Here is a 16585-nt window from a genome sequence, read left to right as displayed (position 1 = left end):
CTTTATTGCTTTGAGCTGGACAAGGTGTTTGAGCAGTTCCCCAAGGAATTTGCACTGCAGCAAGGGGATCTGATACCAGTAGTACTGTTGGAGAAAATTGTCTCCAGTTTTCGAGACATGAGATTGATAGTGATCTACACAACGACAGAATATCAAATATCATCTGTCCTATCTTCATGATTGCAGCTGCTCCCTGTCTCATCCCTCACTGGGGGAGGGAGGCGGGTTCCAAGAACCTCTTATAGCAAGGTTCTTATTCTTCTTGGCCAAGCAAGTTATCCCAGTAAAGCTCTTTATTTGAATTGCAACTCTTTTCTATTTAATTAGGTTTTGAATGAAACATAGTTGCTATAAACAATTTGAAAACTTCTGCTAGCAGTTTTGGGAATTTTTTCTTTGGTACCTGAGAATACTGTTCTTCACATTTTTGTTGAACACCACAAATAAAATAACTTCAATTTGAGCATTAAAACCCAATTATCATTTGGAAATTAGACATATCAAGTTTCACTTTAGTTCACATATTTCTTTTTGATGGATCCAAGCAACTGACCTTGCTAATGTTTGATTGTAATGGGCCTATATGACAAGTTACTTAACCCATTTCAATGGAGTAACAAAAGAATAAGTAATAGGTTTATTCCATGCTGAAAAAAAGAAGAAAGAGAACACAACACAATGCATTCAGGATGCATTCAGGATACACTTTGGCTTACTAAGTCTGTGTTAATAAAACACCTAATAACTCACCTACTAAGGGCATCTTGAACAGACAGTTTTTTCAGCTTAACAACTGTATATAATTAAAAAAATATTTTTTAGCACTAAGTGCTGTTCTTGTGTTTTATTATGTTCAGTACAAATCGCATTGCTTCTACATTTTTGTCGTGCTTGGTACCAGTTTTCTCTAACCAGTCAGTGACTCATTTGAACCTTTAATATGGGTCCTTTATCAGTTTGTGCCACAATCATCTTTTCCACGTAATTTATGAACAGCTGCTCATGATTCCCCAGCTTTGCCAGTGACTTTCAAGCAAGAGCTCCAGAACCAGGAGACCAAAGAGGGAGGCAGCGTCACCCTGCGCTGTGAGCTGTCGAAACCTGGAGCCCCAGTTGAGTGGAGGAGAGGGGCAACAGCACTGAAGACTGGGGACAAATACAAGATGAAACAGAGGGGCTGCACTGCTGAGCTGCTGATTGAGAACCTTCAGCTTGAAGACAGAGGAGACTACAGCTGTGTGTGTGGAGACCAGCACACCACAGCTCGGCTCACTGTAGAGGGTAGGAATGAGGCCTCTTCACCCCTCACCTGCACTGGAATGGGTTTTCTGTGGGAGCGGAGAGCACTGGGCTCTGAGTTGTTGTCACGGTGTAGAGGAGCAGTGTGGCTGACCCTGGGCTGCTGTGTCCTGCAGTCAGTATGTGCTGGAAGTGTCAGGGTGGCTGATGTCTTGTAGTTGGTGCTTGTTGGTGTTTTTTGTGTGTTACGGAGCTCAGAGAGTAGGTTGCAGACTGTCTTTCAGTTCTCTTATTGTAGTTTCCAGAGCTTTGTCTTTTTCTGTGTGATATGCAGTGTGACTACATGATGTAGCTTCAAAACCTTATTGATTAATGAAGTATACTAGTCTTCATGCTGTATTTGTTTTATATCCGTAAAATTTGATATATTTCCACTTTCACACCATAAAAATTAGGTGAGGGTGAAAAAAAAGACTATAGGAATCTTTGTCCTTTTCAGAAAACACATTTTGTCTCATTAATGACTCTGGCCATGAATGAGACATTTATCTGAGTAATTTCATTGAAGGTGCCTTTTTTGTCAGTGTGAGCTCTTTTTTACTAATGCGAATGTTTATCCATGTTTGAACCAAAGTATTGCTTGATGTTGTTTTGCATATTTGTTGGCACATGCATATGATATATTTGGCAGCACTGCTCTAGATACTAAGACTTTTCTGTACTGTTTTCAGACAATACTGGTTTCCTGCTGCCAATATATCATGAGATACTGCAGTCTGAAGTGCTGTCTGCTTCTTGTGTCGTTTCCGTGTCCTCGTGCTTCCCCAGCTCTGCCAGTGACTTTCAAGCAAGAGCTCCAGAACCAGGAGACCAAAGAGGGAGGCAGGGTCACCCTGCGCTGTGAGCTGTCGAAACCTGGAGCCCCAGTTGAGTGGAGGAAAGGGGCAACAGCGCTGAAGACTGGGGACAAATACAAGATGAAACAGAGGGGCTGCACTGCTGAGCTGCTGATTGAGAGCCTTCAGCCTGAAGACACAGGAGACTACAGCTGTGTGTGTGGAGACCAGCACACCACAGCCCGGCTCACTGTAGAGGGTAGGAATGAGGCCTCTTCACCCCTCACCTGCACTGGAATGGGTTTTCTGTGGGAGCAGAGAGCACTGGGCTCTGAGCTGTTGTCACGGTGTAGAGGAGCAGTGTATCTGACCCTGGGCTGCTGTGTCCTCCAGTCAGTATGTGCTGGAAGTGCCAGAGCGGCTGATGTCTTGTAGTTGGAGTTTGTTATTTGTTTTTTTGAGTGATATTGCGCTCAGAGAGTCACTGTGCTGAATGTGTTACCAACATATTGTTAATGAAATTTGCTTAGTTTCTTTTTCTTCTCTGTAGTAAGCAGAGCGACATCATGAAATCAGTTTTTTAAACTCATCCAGTAGATGTTTTCTTTGCTTTGGAGATATTCTATGTCCACAGCTACAACATAAAGAAATCTATTTGATATAGTGTTCTTTTCAGGACCCATATTGTCTTATGAATGACTATGACCATGAATGAAACATTTAACTGTGTAGTTTGATTGAAGGTGCCATTTTTTGTCAGTCTGAGCTGTGTCACTGACTTGATTGTTTATCCATGTTTGAACCAAGCATTGTTTGATGTTGTATTTCATGTTTGTTGGTGTATGAATATGATATATTGGTCAGCACTGCTATAAGTACTGAGACATTTCTGGACCTTTTACAGACGACACTGATTTTCTGTTGCCAATATATCATGAGATACTGCAGTCTGAAGTGCCGTCTGCTTCTTGTGTCGTTTCCGTGTCTTCGTGCTTCACCAGCTCTGCCAGTGACTTTCAAGCAAGAGCTCCAGAACCAGGAGACCAAAGAGGGAGGCAGGGTCACCCTGCGCTGTGAGCTGTCGAAACCTGGAGCCCCAGTGGAGTGGAGGAAAGGGGCAGCAGCGCTGAAGACTGGGGACAAATACAAGATGAAACAGAGGGGCTGCACTGCTGAGCTGCTGATTGAGAGCCTTCAGCTTGAAGACAGAGGAGACTACAGCTGTGTGTGTGGAGACCAGCACACCACAGCTCGGCTCACTGTAGAGGGTAGGAATGAGGCCTCTTCACCCCTCACCTGCACTGGAATGGGTTTTCTGTGGGAGCGGAGAGCACTGGGCTCTGAGTTGTTGTCACGGTGTAGAGGAGCAGTGTGGCTGACCCTGGGCTGCTGTGTCCTGCAGTCAGTATGTGCTGGAAGTGTCAGGGTGGCTAATGTCTTGTAGTTGGTGCTTGTTGGTGTTTTTTGGGTGTTACGGAGCTCAGAGAGTAGGTTGCAGACTGTCTTACAGTTCTCTTATTGTAGTTTCCAGAGCTTTGTCTTTTTCTGTGTGATATGCAGTGTGACTACATGATGTAGCTTCAAAACCTTATTGATTAATGAAGTATACTAGTCTTCATGCTGTATTTGTTTTATATCCGTAAAATTTGATATATTTCCACTTTCACACCATAAAAATTAGGTGAGGGTGAAAAAAAAGACTATAGGAATCTTTGTCCTTTTCAGAAAACACATTTTGTCTCATTAATGACTCTGGTCATGAATGAGACATTTATCTGAGTAATTTCATTGAAGGTGCCTTTTTTGTCAGTGTGAGCTCTTTTTTACTAATGCGAATGTTTATCCATGTTTGAACCAAAGTATTGCTTGATGTTGTTTTGCATATTTGTTGGCACATGCATAATATATATTTGGCAGCACTGCTCTAGATACTAAGACTTTTCTGTACTGTTTTCAGACAATACTGGTTTCCTGCTGCCAATATATCATGAGATACTGCAGTCTGAAGTGCTGTCTGCTTCTTGTGTCGTTTCCGTGTCCTCGTGCTTCCCCAGCTCTGCCAGTGACTTTCAAGCAAGAGCTCCAGAACCAGGAGACCAAAGAGGGAGGCAGCGTCACCCTGCGCTGTGAGCTGTCGAAACCTGGAGCCCCAGTTGAGTGGAGGAAAGGGGCAACAGCGCTGAAGACTGGGGACAAATACAAGATGAAACAGAGGGGCTGCACTGCTGAGCTGCTGATTGAGAGCCTTCAGCCTGAAGACACAGGAGACTACAGCTGTGTGTGTGGAGACCAGCACACCACAGCCCGGCTCACTGTAGAGGGTAGGAATGAGGCCTCTTCACCCCTCACCTGCACTGGAGTGGGTTTTCTGTGGGAGCGGAGAGCACTTGGCTCTGAGCTGTTGTCAGGGTGTAGAGGAGCAGTGTGGCTGACCCTGGGCTGCTGTGTCCTCGAGTCAGTATGTGCTGGAAGTGTCAGGGTGGCTGATGTCTTGTAGTTGGTGCTTGTTGGCGTTATTGTTTTGTGTGTGTTTTGGTGCTCAGAAAGTCATTATGCTGAATGTCTAATGCCTGTGTTATTGAAATTTGCCGAGTTTCTTGTTCTTTTGTGTAGTTAGCAGAAAGACTTATAACTTCAAGAAACTCATTTTTATTGATTAGTCTGTTAACCTTCAATCAGGAAATGTTTTAATCACACGACTTTAATCTAAGTCCACTGCCACAACATAAAGAAATATCTATTAAATTGTGTCCTTTTCAGGAAACCCATTTTGACTTATGAACAACTATGACCATAAAAAAAACATTCATTTGGTTAGATTGATTGAAGGTGCTTTTTTTGTCAGTGTGAGCTCTTTTTTTACTAATGCGATTGTTTATCCATGTTTGAACCAAAGTATTGCTTGATGTTTTTTTGCATATCTGTTGGCACATGCATATGATATATTGGTCAGCACTGCTGTAGGTACTGAGACATTTCTGGACCTTTTACAGACGACACTGATTTTCTGTTGCCAATATATCATGAGATACTGCAGTCTGAAGTGCTGTCTGCTTCTTGTGTCGTCTCCGTGTCCTCGTGCTTCCCCAGCTCTGCCAGTGACTTTCAAGCAAGAGCTCCAGAACCAGGAGACCAAAGAGGGAGGCAGCGTCACCCTGCGCTGTGAGCTGTCGAAACCTGGAGCCCCAGTTGAGTGGAGGAAAGGGGCAACAGCGCTGAAGACTGGGGACAAATACAAGATGAAGCAGAGGGGCTGCACTGCTGAGCTGCTGATTGAGAGCCTTCAGCCTGAAGACACAGGAGACTACAGCTGTGTGTGTGGAGACCAGCACACCACAGCTCGGCTCACTGTAGAGGGTAGGAATGAGGCCTCTTCACCCCTCACCTGCACTGGAATGGGTTTTCTGTGGGAGCGGAGAGCACTGGGCTCTGAGCTGTTGTCACGGTGTAGAGGAGCAGTGTGGCTGACCCTGGGCTGCTGTGTCCTGCAGTCAGTATGTGCTGGAAGTGTCAGGGTGGCTGATGTCTTGTAGTTGGTGCTTGTTGGCGTTATTGTTTTGTGTGTGTTTTGGTGCTCAGAAAGTCATTATGCTGAATGTCTAATGCCTGTGTTATTGAAATTTGCCGAGTTTCTTGTTCTTCTGTGTAGTTAGCAGAAAGACTTAAATTATAACTTCAAGAAACTCATTTTTATTGATTAGTCTGTTAACCTTCAATCAGGAAATTTTTTAATCACACGACTTTAATCTAAGTCCACTGCCACAACATAAAGAAATATCTATTAAATTGTGTCCTTTTCAGGAAACCCATTTTGACTTATGAACAACTATGACCATAAAAAAAAACATTCATTTGGTTAGATTGATTGAAGGTGCTTTTTTTGTCAGTGTGAGCTCTTTTTTTACTAATGCGATTGTTTATCCATGTTTGAACCAAAGTATTGCTTGATGTTGTTTTGCATATCTGTTGGCACATGCATATGATATATTAGTCAGCACTGCTATAGGTACTGAGACATTTCTGGACCTTTTACAGACGACACTGATTTTCTGTTGCCAATATATCATGAGATACTGCAGTCTGAAGTGCTGTCTGCTTCTTGTGTCGTCTCCGTGTCCTCGTGCTTCCCCAGCTCTGCCAGTGACTTTCAAGCAAGAGCTCCAGAACCAGGAGACCAAAGAGGGAGGCAGCGTCACCCTGCGCTGTGAGCTGTCGAAACCTGGAGCCCCAGTTGAGTGGAGGAAAGGGGCAACAGCGCTGAAGACTGGGGACAAATACAAGATGAAGCAGAGGGGCTGCACTGCTGAGCTGCTGATTGAGAGCCTTCACCCTGAAGACACAGGAGACTACAGCTGTGTGTGTGGAGACCAGCACACCACAGCTCGGCTCACTGTAGAGGGTAGGAATGAGGCCTCTTCACCCCTCACCTGCACTGGAGTGGGTTTTCTGTGGGAGCAGAGAGCACTGGGCTCTGAGCTGTTGTCAGGGTTTAGAGGAGCACTGTGGCTGACCCTGGGCTGCTGTGTCCTGGAGCCAGTATGTGCTGGAAGTGTCAGGGTGGCTGATGTCTTGTAGTTGGAGTTTGTCGGCATTTGTTTTTTTGATTGATATGGTGCTCAGAGAGTCATTGTGCTGAATGTGTTACCACCAAATTATTATTGAAATTTACTGAGTTTCTTTTTCTTCTGTGTAGTTAGCAGAATGACTTTACAGTATAACTTCAAGAAACTCATTTTTATTGATGAGTCTGTTAACCTTTAATCGGGAAATGTTTTAATCGCATGACGTTAATCTAAGCCCACTGCCACAACATAAAGAAATATCTATGAAATTGTGCCCTTTTCAGGAAACCCATTTTGACTTATGAACGACTATGACCATGAATGAAACATTCATTTGGGTAGATTGATTGAAGGTGCCATTTTTTGTCAGTGTGAGCTCTTTTTTACTAATGCGATTGTTTATCCATCTTTGAACCAAAGTATTGCTTGATGTTGTTTTGCGTATTTGTTGGCACATGCATATGATATATTTGGCAGCACTGCTCTAGATACTAAGACTTTTCTGGACTGTTTTCAGACAATACTGGTTTCCTGCTGCCAATATATCATGAGATACTGCAGTCTGAAGTGCTGTCTGCTTCTTGTGTCGTCTCCGTGTCCTCGTGCTTCCCCAGCTCTGCCAGTGACATTCAAGCAAGAGCTCCAGAACCAGGAGACCAAAGAGGGAGGCAGCGTCACCCTGCGCTGTGAGCTGTCGAAACCTGGAGCCCCAGTTGAGTGGAGGAAAGGGGCAACAGCACTGAAGACTGGGGACAAATACAAGATGAAACTGAGGGGCTGCACTGCTGAGTTGCTGATTGAGAGCCTTCAGCCTGAAGACACAGGAGACTACAGCTGTGTGTGCGGAGACCAGCACACCACAGCCCAGCTCACTGTAGAGGGTAGGAATGAGGCCTCTTCACCCCTCAGCTGCATTGGAGTGGGTTTTCTGTGGGAGCGGAGGGCACTTGGCTCTGAGCTGTTGTCACGGTGTAGAGAAGCAGTGTGGCTGACCCTGGGCTGCTGTGTCCTGCAGTCAGTATGTGCTGGAAGTGTCAGGGTGGCTGATGTCTTGTAGTTGGAGTTTGTCGGCATTTGTTTTTTTGAGTGATATGGTGCTCAGAGAGTCATTGTGCTGAATGTGTTACCACCAAATTATTATTGAAATTTACTGAGTTTCTTTTTCTTCTGTGTAGTTATCAGAATGACTTTACAGTATAACTTCAAGAAACTCATTTTCATTGATAAGTCTGTTAACCTTTAATCGGGAAATGTTTTAATCGCATGACGTTACTCTAAGCCCACTGCCACAACAAAAAGAAATATCTATGAAATTGTGCCCTTTTCAGGAAACCCATTTTGACTTATGAACGACTATGACCATGAATGAAACATTCATTTGGGTAGATTGATTGAAGGTGCCATTTTTTGTCAGTGTGAGCTCTTTTTTACTAATGCGATTGTTTATCCATCTTTGAACCAAAGTATTGCTTGATGTTGTTTTGCGTATTTGTTGGCACATGCATATGATATATTGGGCAGCACTGCTCTAGATACTCAGACGTTTCTGGACTGTTTTCAGACAATACTGGTTTCCTGCTGCCAATATATCATGAGATACTGCAGTCTGAAGTGCTGTCTGCTTCTTGTGTCGTTTCTGTGTCCTCGTGCTTCCCCAGCTCTGCCAGTGACATTCAAGCAAGAGCTCCAGAACCAGGAGACCAAAGAGGGAGGCAGCGTCACCCTGCGCTGTGAGCTGTCGAAACCTGGAGCCCCAGTGGAGTGGAGGAAAGGGGCAACAGTGCTGAAGACTGGGGACAAATACAAGATGAAACAGAGGGGCTGCACTGCTGAGCTGCTGATTGAGAGCCTTCAGCTTGAAGACAGAGGAGACTACAGCTGTGTGTGTGGAGACCAGTACACCACAGCCCGGCTCACTGTAGAGGGTAGGAATGAGGCCTCTTCACCCCTCACCTGCACTGGAATGGGTTTTCTGTGGGAGCGGAGAGCACTGGGCTCTGAGCTGTTGTCACGGTGTAGAGGAGCAGTGTGGCTGACCCTGGGCTGCTGTGTCCTGCAGTCAGTATGTGCTGGAAGTGTCAGGGTGGCTGATGTCTTGTAGTTGGTGCTTGTTGGTGTTTTTTGTGTGTTATGGAGCTCAGAGAGTAGGTTGCAGACTGTCTTACAGCTCTCTTATTGTAGTTTCCAGAGCTTTGTCTTTTTCTGTGTGATATGCAGTGTGACTACATGATGTAGCTTCAAAACCTTATTGATTAATGAAGTATACTAGTCTTCATGCTGTATTTGTTTTATATCCGTAAAATGTGATATATTTCCACTTTCACACCATAAAAATTAGGTGAGGGTGAAAAAAAAGACTATAGGAATCTTTGTCCTTTTCAGAAAACACATTTTGTCTCATTAATGACTCTGGCCATGAATGAGACATTTATCTGAGTAATTTCATTGAAGGTGCCTTTTTTGTCAGTGTGAGCTCTTTTTTACTAATGCGATTGTTTATCCATGTTTGAACCAAAGTATTGCTTGATGTTGTTTTGCATATTTGTTGGCACATGCATATGATATATTTGGCAGCACTGCTCTAGATACTAAGACTTTTCTGTACTGTTTTCAGACAATACTGGTTTCCTGCTGCCAATATATCATGAGATACTGCAGTCTGAAGTGCTGTCTGCTTCTTGTGTCGTTTCCGTGTCCTCGTGCTTCCCCAGCTCTGCCAGTGACTTTCAAGCAAGAGCTCCAGAACCGAGAGACCAAAGAGGGAGGCAGCGTCACCCTGCGCTGTGAGCTGTCGAAACCTGGAGCCCCAGTTGAGTGGAGGAAAGGGGCAATAGCACTGAAGACTGGGGACAAATACAAGATGAAGCAGAGGGGCTGCACTGTTGAGCTGCTGATTGAGAGCCTTCAGCCTGAAGACACAGGAGACTACAGCTGTGTGTGTGGAGACCAGCACACCACAGCCCGGCTCACTGTAGAGGGTAGGAATGAGGCCTCTTCACCCCTCACCTGCACTGGAATGGGTTTTCTGTGGGAGCAGAGAGCACTGGGCTCTGAGCTGTTGTCATGGTGTAGAGGAGCAGTGTATCTGACCCTGGGCTGCTGTGTCCTCCAGTCAGTATGTGCTGGAAGTGCCAGAGCGGCTGATGTCTTGTAGTTGGAGTTTGTTATTTGTTTTTTTGAGTGATATTGCGCTCAGAGAGTCACTGTGCTGAATGTGTTACCAACATATTGTTAATGAAATTTGCTGAGTTTCTTTTTCTTCTCTGTAGTAAGCAGAGCGACATCATGAAATCAGTTTTTTAAACTCATCCAGTAGATGTTTTCTTTGCTTTGGAGATATTCTATGTCCACAGCTACAACATAAAGAAATCTATTTGATATAGTGTTCTTTTCAGGACCCATATTGTCTTATGAATGACTATGACCATGAATGAAACACTTAACTGTGTAGTTTGATTGAAGGTGCCATTTTTTGTCAGTCTGAGCTGTGTCACTGACTTGATTGTTTATCCATGTTTGAACCAAGTATTGTTTGATGTTGTATTTCATGTTTGTTGGTGTATGAATATGATATATTGGTCAGCACTGCTATAGGTACTGAGACATTTCTGGACCTTTTACAGACGACACTGATTTTCTGTTGCCAATATATCATGAGATACTGCAGTCTGAAGTGCTGTCTGCTTCTTGTGTCGTTTCCGTGTTTTCGTGCTTCCCCAGCTCTGCCAGTGACTTTCAAGCAAGAGCTCCAGAACCAGGAGACCAAAGAGGGAGGCAGCGTCACCCTGCGCTGTGAGCTTTCGAAACCTGGAGCCTCAGTGGAGTGGAGGAAAGGGGCAGCAGCGCTGAAGACTGGGGACAAATACAAGATAAAGCAAAGGGGCTGCACTGCTGAGCTGCTGATTGAGAGCCTTCAGCCTGAAGACACAGGAGACTACAGCTGTGTGTGTGGAGACCAGCACACCACAGCCCGGCTCACTGTAGAGGGTAGGAATGAGGCCTCTTCACCCCTCACCTGCACTGGATTGGGTTTTCTGTGGGAGCGGAGAGCACTTGGCTCTGAGCTGTTGTCAGGGTGTAGAGGAGCAGTGTGGCTGACCCTGGGCTGCTGTGTCCTCGAGTCAGTATGTGCAGGAAGTGTCAGGTTGGCTGATGTCTTGTACTGTAGTTGGTGCTTGTTGTCATTTTTTGTGTGTTAAGGAGCTCAGAGATTAGGTTGCAGACTGTCTTACAGTTCTCTTATTGAAGTTTCCAGAGCTTTGTCTTCTTCTGCGTGATATGCAGTGTGACTACATGATATAGCTTTCGAAAACGTATTGATTAATGAAGTATACTATGCTTCATGCGGTATTTGTTTTCTATCCATAAAATTTAATGTATTTCCACTTTCACACCATAACAAAATAGGAGAGGTTAAAAAGAAGACTGTAGTAAACTTTGTCCTTTTCAGAAAACACATTTTGTCTGATTAATGACTCTGGCCATGAATGAGACATTTATCTGAGTAATTTCATTGAAGTTGCCTTTTTTGTCAGTGTGAGCTCTTTTTTACTAATGCGATTGTTTATCCATGTCTGAACCAAAGTATTGCCTGATGTTGTTTTGCATATTTGTTGGGACATGCATATGATATATTTGGCAGCTCTGCTCTAGATACTAAGACTTTTCTGGACTGTTTTCAGACAATACTGGTTTCCTGCTGCCAATATATCATTAGATACTGCAGTCTGAAGTGCTGTCTGCTTCTTGTATCGTTTCCATGTCCTCGTGCTTCCCCAGCTCTGCCAGTGACTTTCAAGCAAGAGCTCCAGAACCAGGAGACCAAAGAGGGAGGCAGCGTCACCCTGCGCTGTGAGCTGTCAAAACCTGGAGCCCCAGTGGAGTGGAGGAAAGGGGCAACAGTGTTGAAGACTGGGGACAAATACAATATGAAGCAGAGGGGAGCAACAAGTGAATTGCAGATGTGCAATTTAGAGATCGAGGATAGTGGAGAGTACAGCTGTGTGTGTGGAGAGCACAAAACAACCGCCTCTCTCAAAGTCAATGGTAGGAGGAATTAGCCACTATGTTATTGACACTGGGTAACATTGTGTGTGAGCAATGAATTTACGTAATGCATGTTTGATTTCATGCATTTTTCCTTTATGAAATGCCAGTATGTTCCATGTTTTTACTAGAAATTAATTTTCTTAGAAAACCGACTTTTCACTTGTTCTGAGTCACTGGGGTTGCTTATACTGTATTTCTTTTGGAAGTTTGCTGGATGGGGCAGTGGATGAGTCAAACGTTTGCCTCCTTTATTAACCTTTATCCGTGATGTGGTAATCAATACAATTCTTAGCTTCCTCGCATCTGAAACTCTTGTTTGACCCCTTTTCATGATTCTACAGCACTGCCGGTCATTTTCAAACAAGTGCTGCAGGACCAGGAGGCTCAGGAAGGAGCCACTGCCACCCTGTGCTGTGAGCTCTCTAAACCCGGAGCTCTCGTGGAGTGGTGGAAAGGCAAGGAGCTGCTTCTGCCTGGAGACAAGTATCAGATGAAGCAGAGAGGAAACAATGCTGAGATGAAAATTAAAAATTTGGAACCTTATGATGCCGGAGAATACACCTGTGTCACAGGAGACCAGAAAACAAGTGCTCAAGTGAAAGTGAAGGGTATGCCCTAAGACAATTATTTTGTCACTTTCAGAGAGAATACAGCTCAAAAACATGTCATCATCGATCTCATAACGGAAACATTATTATTTAAATGTTCTTTAAAAATATGCTGGAGTCCTTCCAGTGTGTTTCTGTTGAGTAGTATTCCGTGTCTTCTTCACTGCTTAAAAATGTGTAGATAAGATATCAACACAAATTCCTTCTTTGTAAAAAGAGTATGTTTTTATTCTTTTTTTTTAACATAACTACAGTATACATTTGACATTCAAAACTGTGTAACATGCTACCGTCAGTTTTAGCTGAAAATGATTAATTTAATTTCCTTTCTTTGTCTTGGCCTTATGAATCAATACTGCACATGGAAGTGGAGTGTTAAATGCAAAATCTGTAACCATATCCAGTCTTTATTGTGCCAACCACCATATTCTTAATAGATAATGAACGAAAAAGATTTTTTTATTTAAATGGTAATGATAAGTGGTGTCTTTTTTTAATCTTAACCACTGAGCCACATTTTGTATTACTCAGCAATCTGCCTGCGTTTGGTCTATTTTTTTACTGTGCCATGATCTCAGAAAACAAATGTTCCCATTTATCTTCAACTTACCAGCTTTGCCTGTGCTTTTCAAAGAAGAACTTAAGCACCAGGATGCCAAAGAAGGGGACAGCATTACTCTGCATTGCAAGCTCTCTATGCCAGGAGCTGCAGTGGAGTGGAGGAAGGGCAGGGAGCTGCTGCAGTCTGGAGACAAATATGAGATGAGGCAGTCTGGCTCTGTAACAGAACTGCTCATACGTAACTTAGAAGTGGGCGATACTGGGCATTATACTTGTAAAAGTAAAGATGCAGAATCGACCGCTGAACTCATTGTGAAAGGTAGGATGAGCGTTTCTTTTCAGAACATGTTTCAGTATGCTTAGGGCAATATCTGGGGCACTGATAATTTTTTAGTTTGTAAAGTACAACTTGTAAAGTACAAGTTTCCTCCTTGTAAGATAGTGATTTATTATTTATTGTCTTCACTGTGATAGCAATGTGTGTACCTTGATCGAGGCAGCTATTTATCACTCGCTCTTTAATTGCGTGACCTCTGTTTCCCAGCCATGCCTGTAACTTTCAAAAAAGAACTTCAGAACCAACAGACCACAGGGGGAGGCAGTGCTACCCTGCGCTGTGAGCTGTCTAAACCTGGAGCCCCAGTGGAGTGGAGGAAAGGAGGAACTGCTCTAAAGTCTGGGGACAAATATAAGATGAACCAGAGGGGCTCCGTAGCTGAGCTAATTATAAATAATTTAGAAGTAGAAGATACTAGAGATTATATCTGTGCCATTGGTGCTCAACAGACCAGTGCTCATGTTAATGTCAATGGTAGGTTGAATGACTGACACAGAAATTGAATAGAATGAAAAGATTACAGGTGTATCAAAATACATTTTTTAATGTATTGGAAAAAAATATTGTGGGGAACACCCATGATAAAGGTGATTAATGTGCTCTGATTTTTCTTTGTTGTACTTTTGAACATTGAACCAAGACTTAATACGTTAAGGGGCACAGCATAGTCTAATTTAGGCTACACATTACTATAGGCTTTCTATTTCTATTCTTTGAGATATGATGAATCTGAAAGCAATGATTTCAGATTGTGTTTTGACCCCAGTCATTTACTTTCTTTTGAAGTGATAAAATTGCTGAGGATGTCATTCTGCCCATTGTATCATTGCCAGTGTCACATTAGTAATAGTCTTAGCATGACATGGAGTTGGGACCCTTTTTCTTTTAAAGGTTCAGGGAATGTGTACAAATGTCAACTTGTTCCCTTCAAACAAACAACACTCTCATACGCTTGTACTTCACATACTTCACATACTTTATGTAATCACCATAAAGTAAGAAACTATTTTATTAGTGTAAAAGCTTAACAAAAATGTGAATGGAAACCACTTATTGCGACATAGCACTTCTTTAAATAATGTTTCCTTAAATAGACTATCAGTTTAGTTAGAGTGTGTCTCCTGTGTCTCAGGAGTGTGAAGGTGTGTTGTGCCTCTTCATATAAATTATATCCAATTATTCCATTAGGAATCTGTGTGTTCTGTTGAATGCCAGAAAATGTTGTACAGACATAGTAGAGGTAAAAAACAAGATGGGATACCCAGTTGTAGCCTTGAATTATAATAATCTAAGATTGTGTAAGAAAGCTGGATTCTTCACCTAATCATGTTTCCTGGTAGCTTTTGAAATGCTGGTATTTGTTTTCCAATGTTGCTGGTATTTCAGTGGTTCTTGGATTGTGAAAAAGACTGATTAAATGACTTCAGAATGACTTCAGAAAAAACCTGCGGTGACAGTGTCAATGTCATTTTCCATCAATCAGCACTGCCCAGCATTTTCAAACGAGAGCTGCAGGACCAGGAGGTTCAGGAAGGGTCCACTGTCACTCTGCCCTGTGAGCTCTCTAAACCCGGAGCCCAGGTGGAGTGGAGGAAGGGAGGAGTGGTGCTGCAGCCCAGTGACAAGTATGAAATGAGGCAGGAGGGAGCTGTTGTAGAGCTGGTAGTTCATGATCTGAAGCTGGACGACATGGGAGACTACATCTGTGACACTGGTGACAAGACAAGCACAGCGTCTCTGAAAGTCAATGGTAGGAAAGAGCCTGGCTTGATGTATAATTTTCATCCATTACTGTGCCACGTATTTTACTCAGAATCAGAGTGGGTCCCATATCCATTGCTCCACAACAGTCAGTCTTGCTTCTAGCTTCATTTGAATCCTAAGATCTGCAATTGGACAATTTGTGTTGTACTTTTGGATTTTGAGATGAGATGATTTTTTAAACTTTTTGGTTTTTGTCATTTATTGAAAAGTTTATTTCCTTTAATTCAGCATTTGACTTTTATGCATCATTCCTCAGCCTTGCCCACCATTTTCAAACAAGAGCTGCAAAGCCAGGAGGCTGAAGAGGGCAGCAGTGTCACCCTGCACTGTGAGCTCTCTAAACCTGAAGCGTCAGTGGAGTGGAGGAAGGGAGAGGAGCTGCTTCTGCCGGGAAACAAGTTTCAGATGAAGCAGATCGGCCGCAATGTTGAGCTGATAGTGAGCAGCCTGCAGCCTGAAGACAGTGGAGACTACACCTGTGACACAGGGGACAGGAAGAGCACAGCTCATGTTAAAGTCAATGGTAGGACCATGTATCACCATCCCTCATCAGCACTGCTGTCCTGCATCACTCTTGTGTGTAATGATCTGCTGCCACTCTGCTGTCTAACACCCTGCTGATAATCAGACACATTCATCACACCTTGCAGGCACCTGCGCTTGTCTGTTCCCTGTTCTGCACCATCGTCATAGAAGTGGTCATCATGCCATTGGTATAAAAGCAGCTAGATTATCAAAATGAGAGTGAAATCAAGGTTTCATCCTCATATACTGGATTTTCATGCGTTTATATGTGGTTTATTAGGATATGGCAGAAATTCTAGAAGAGGAGTGCTTGTAACTAAGAAGGATTTGTTTTTAAACCTTGTATTTGTAGTGGCCTGAATTTGTACTAGATCTGAACCGTTTTCATCTTTTCTGTCACTAAACTGTTTATTGATCTCACACTGGATTTGATAATTATATTTCTCCCTGATACTCATGGTGTGGGTCATTTTCATACTTAATCTGAGCCACAGATGGCTTAATATTTAAAGGGGTTATTGTGTAACAGAAGCAGAAAACGTTGTTTGAATAAGAAGGCGATTAAGTAGATTCTGTGTTTGAAGAGTGTTCCTGTTTAGATCAGCTCTGGAGGAAGGATGTCACCTCATTGTGAAGAGGACATGAGGAGGCTGCATTTCTAATTTTTCTTTGCTCGGTTCAAACTTGACTCCCCAGCACTGCCTGTCCTTTTCAAACAAGAGCTGCAGAGCCAGGAGGCTGAAGAGGGCAGCAGGGCCTTCCTGTGCTGTGAGCTCTCTAAACCTGGAGCCCAGGTGGAGTGGAGGAAGGGAGGAGTGGTGCTGCAGCCCAGTGACAAGTATGAAATGAGGCAGGAGGGAGCTGCTGTAGAGCTTTTAGTTCATGATCTGAAGCTGGATGACATGGGAGACTACATCTGTGACACTGGTGACAACACAAGCACAGCATCTCTGAAAGTCAATGGTAGGAAATGTCCTGGCCTGGAGTATAATTTGTATCCATTATTGTATCAGCGTATTATACTCAGAATCAGAGTGGGTCCCATATCCATTGCTCCACAACAGTCACAGTCTTGCTTCTAGCTTCATTTGAATCCTAAGATCT

At 43.4% G+C, this 16585-nt stretch overlaps 1 protein-coding gene across 5 annotated transcripts in view; it reads left to right on the top strand.

Moving 5' to 3' along the window:
- obscnb (obscurin, cytoskeletal calmodulin and titin-interacting RhoGEF b) overlaps positions 1–16585 on the top strand; it is a 155916-nt gene that overhangs the window by 64823 nt on the left and 74508 nt on the right. For 4 of the 5 annotated variants that reach the window (XM_088643095.1, XM_088643098.1, XM_088643097.1 and 1 more), the window contains exons 31-47: positions 997–1281; positions 2068–2334; positions 3077–3343; positions 4130–4396; positions 5166–5432; positions 6208–6474; positions 7252–7518; positions 8296–8562; positions 9349–9615; positions 10358–10624; positions 11417–11683; positions 12028–12294; positions 12908–13174; positions 13400–13666; positions 14676–14942; positions 15213–15479; positions 16178–16444. In XM_088643095.1, the coding sequence (XP_088499221.1) occupies positions 997–1281; positions 2068–2334; positions 3077–3343; positions 4130–4396; positions 5166–5432; positions 6208–6474; positions 7252–7518; positions 8296–8562; positions 9349–9615; positions 10358–10624; positions 11417–11683; positions 12028–12294; positions 12908–13174; positions 13400–13666; positions 14676–14942; positions 15213–15479; positions 16178–16444 (4557 nt within the window). The remainder of the gene's footprint in view (positions 1–996; positions 1282–2067; positions 2335–3076; positions 3344–4129; positions 4397–5165; positions 5433–6207; positions 6475–7251; positions 7519–8295; positions 8563–9348; positions 9616–10357; positions 10625–11416; positions 11684–12027; positions 12295–12907; positions 13175–13399; positions 13667–14675; positions 14943–15212; positions 15480–16177; positions 16445–16585) is intronic. The other variant, XM_088643099.1, reaches the window with a different exon arrangement.

The sequence above is a fragment of the Lepisosteus platostomus genome, chromosome 8 (assembly GCF_059453375.1).
Source record: "Lepisosteus platostomus isolate fLepPlt1 chromosome 8, fLepPlt1.hap1, whole genome shotgun sequence".
NCBI lineage: Eukaryota > Metazoa > Chordata > Actinopteri > Semionotiformes > Lepisosteidae > Lepisosteus > Lepisosteus platostomus.
This window is presented reverse-complemented; position numbering and strand designations above follow the sequence as displayed.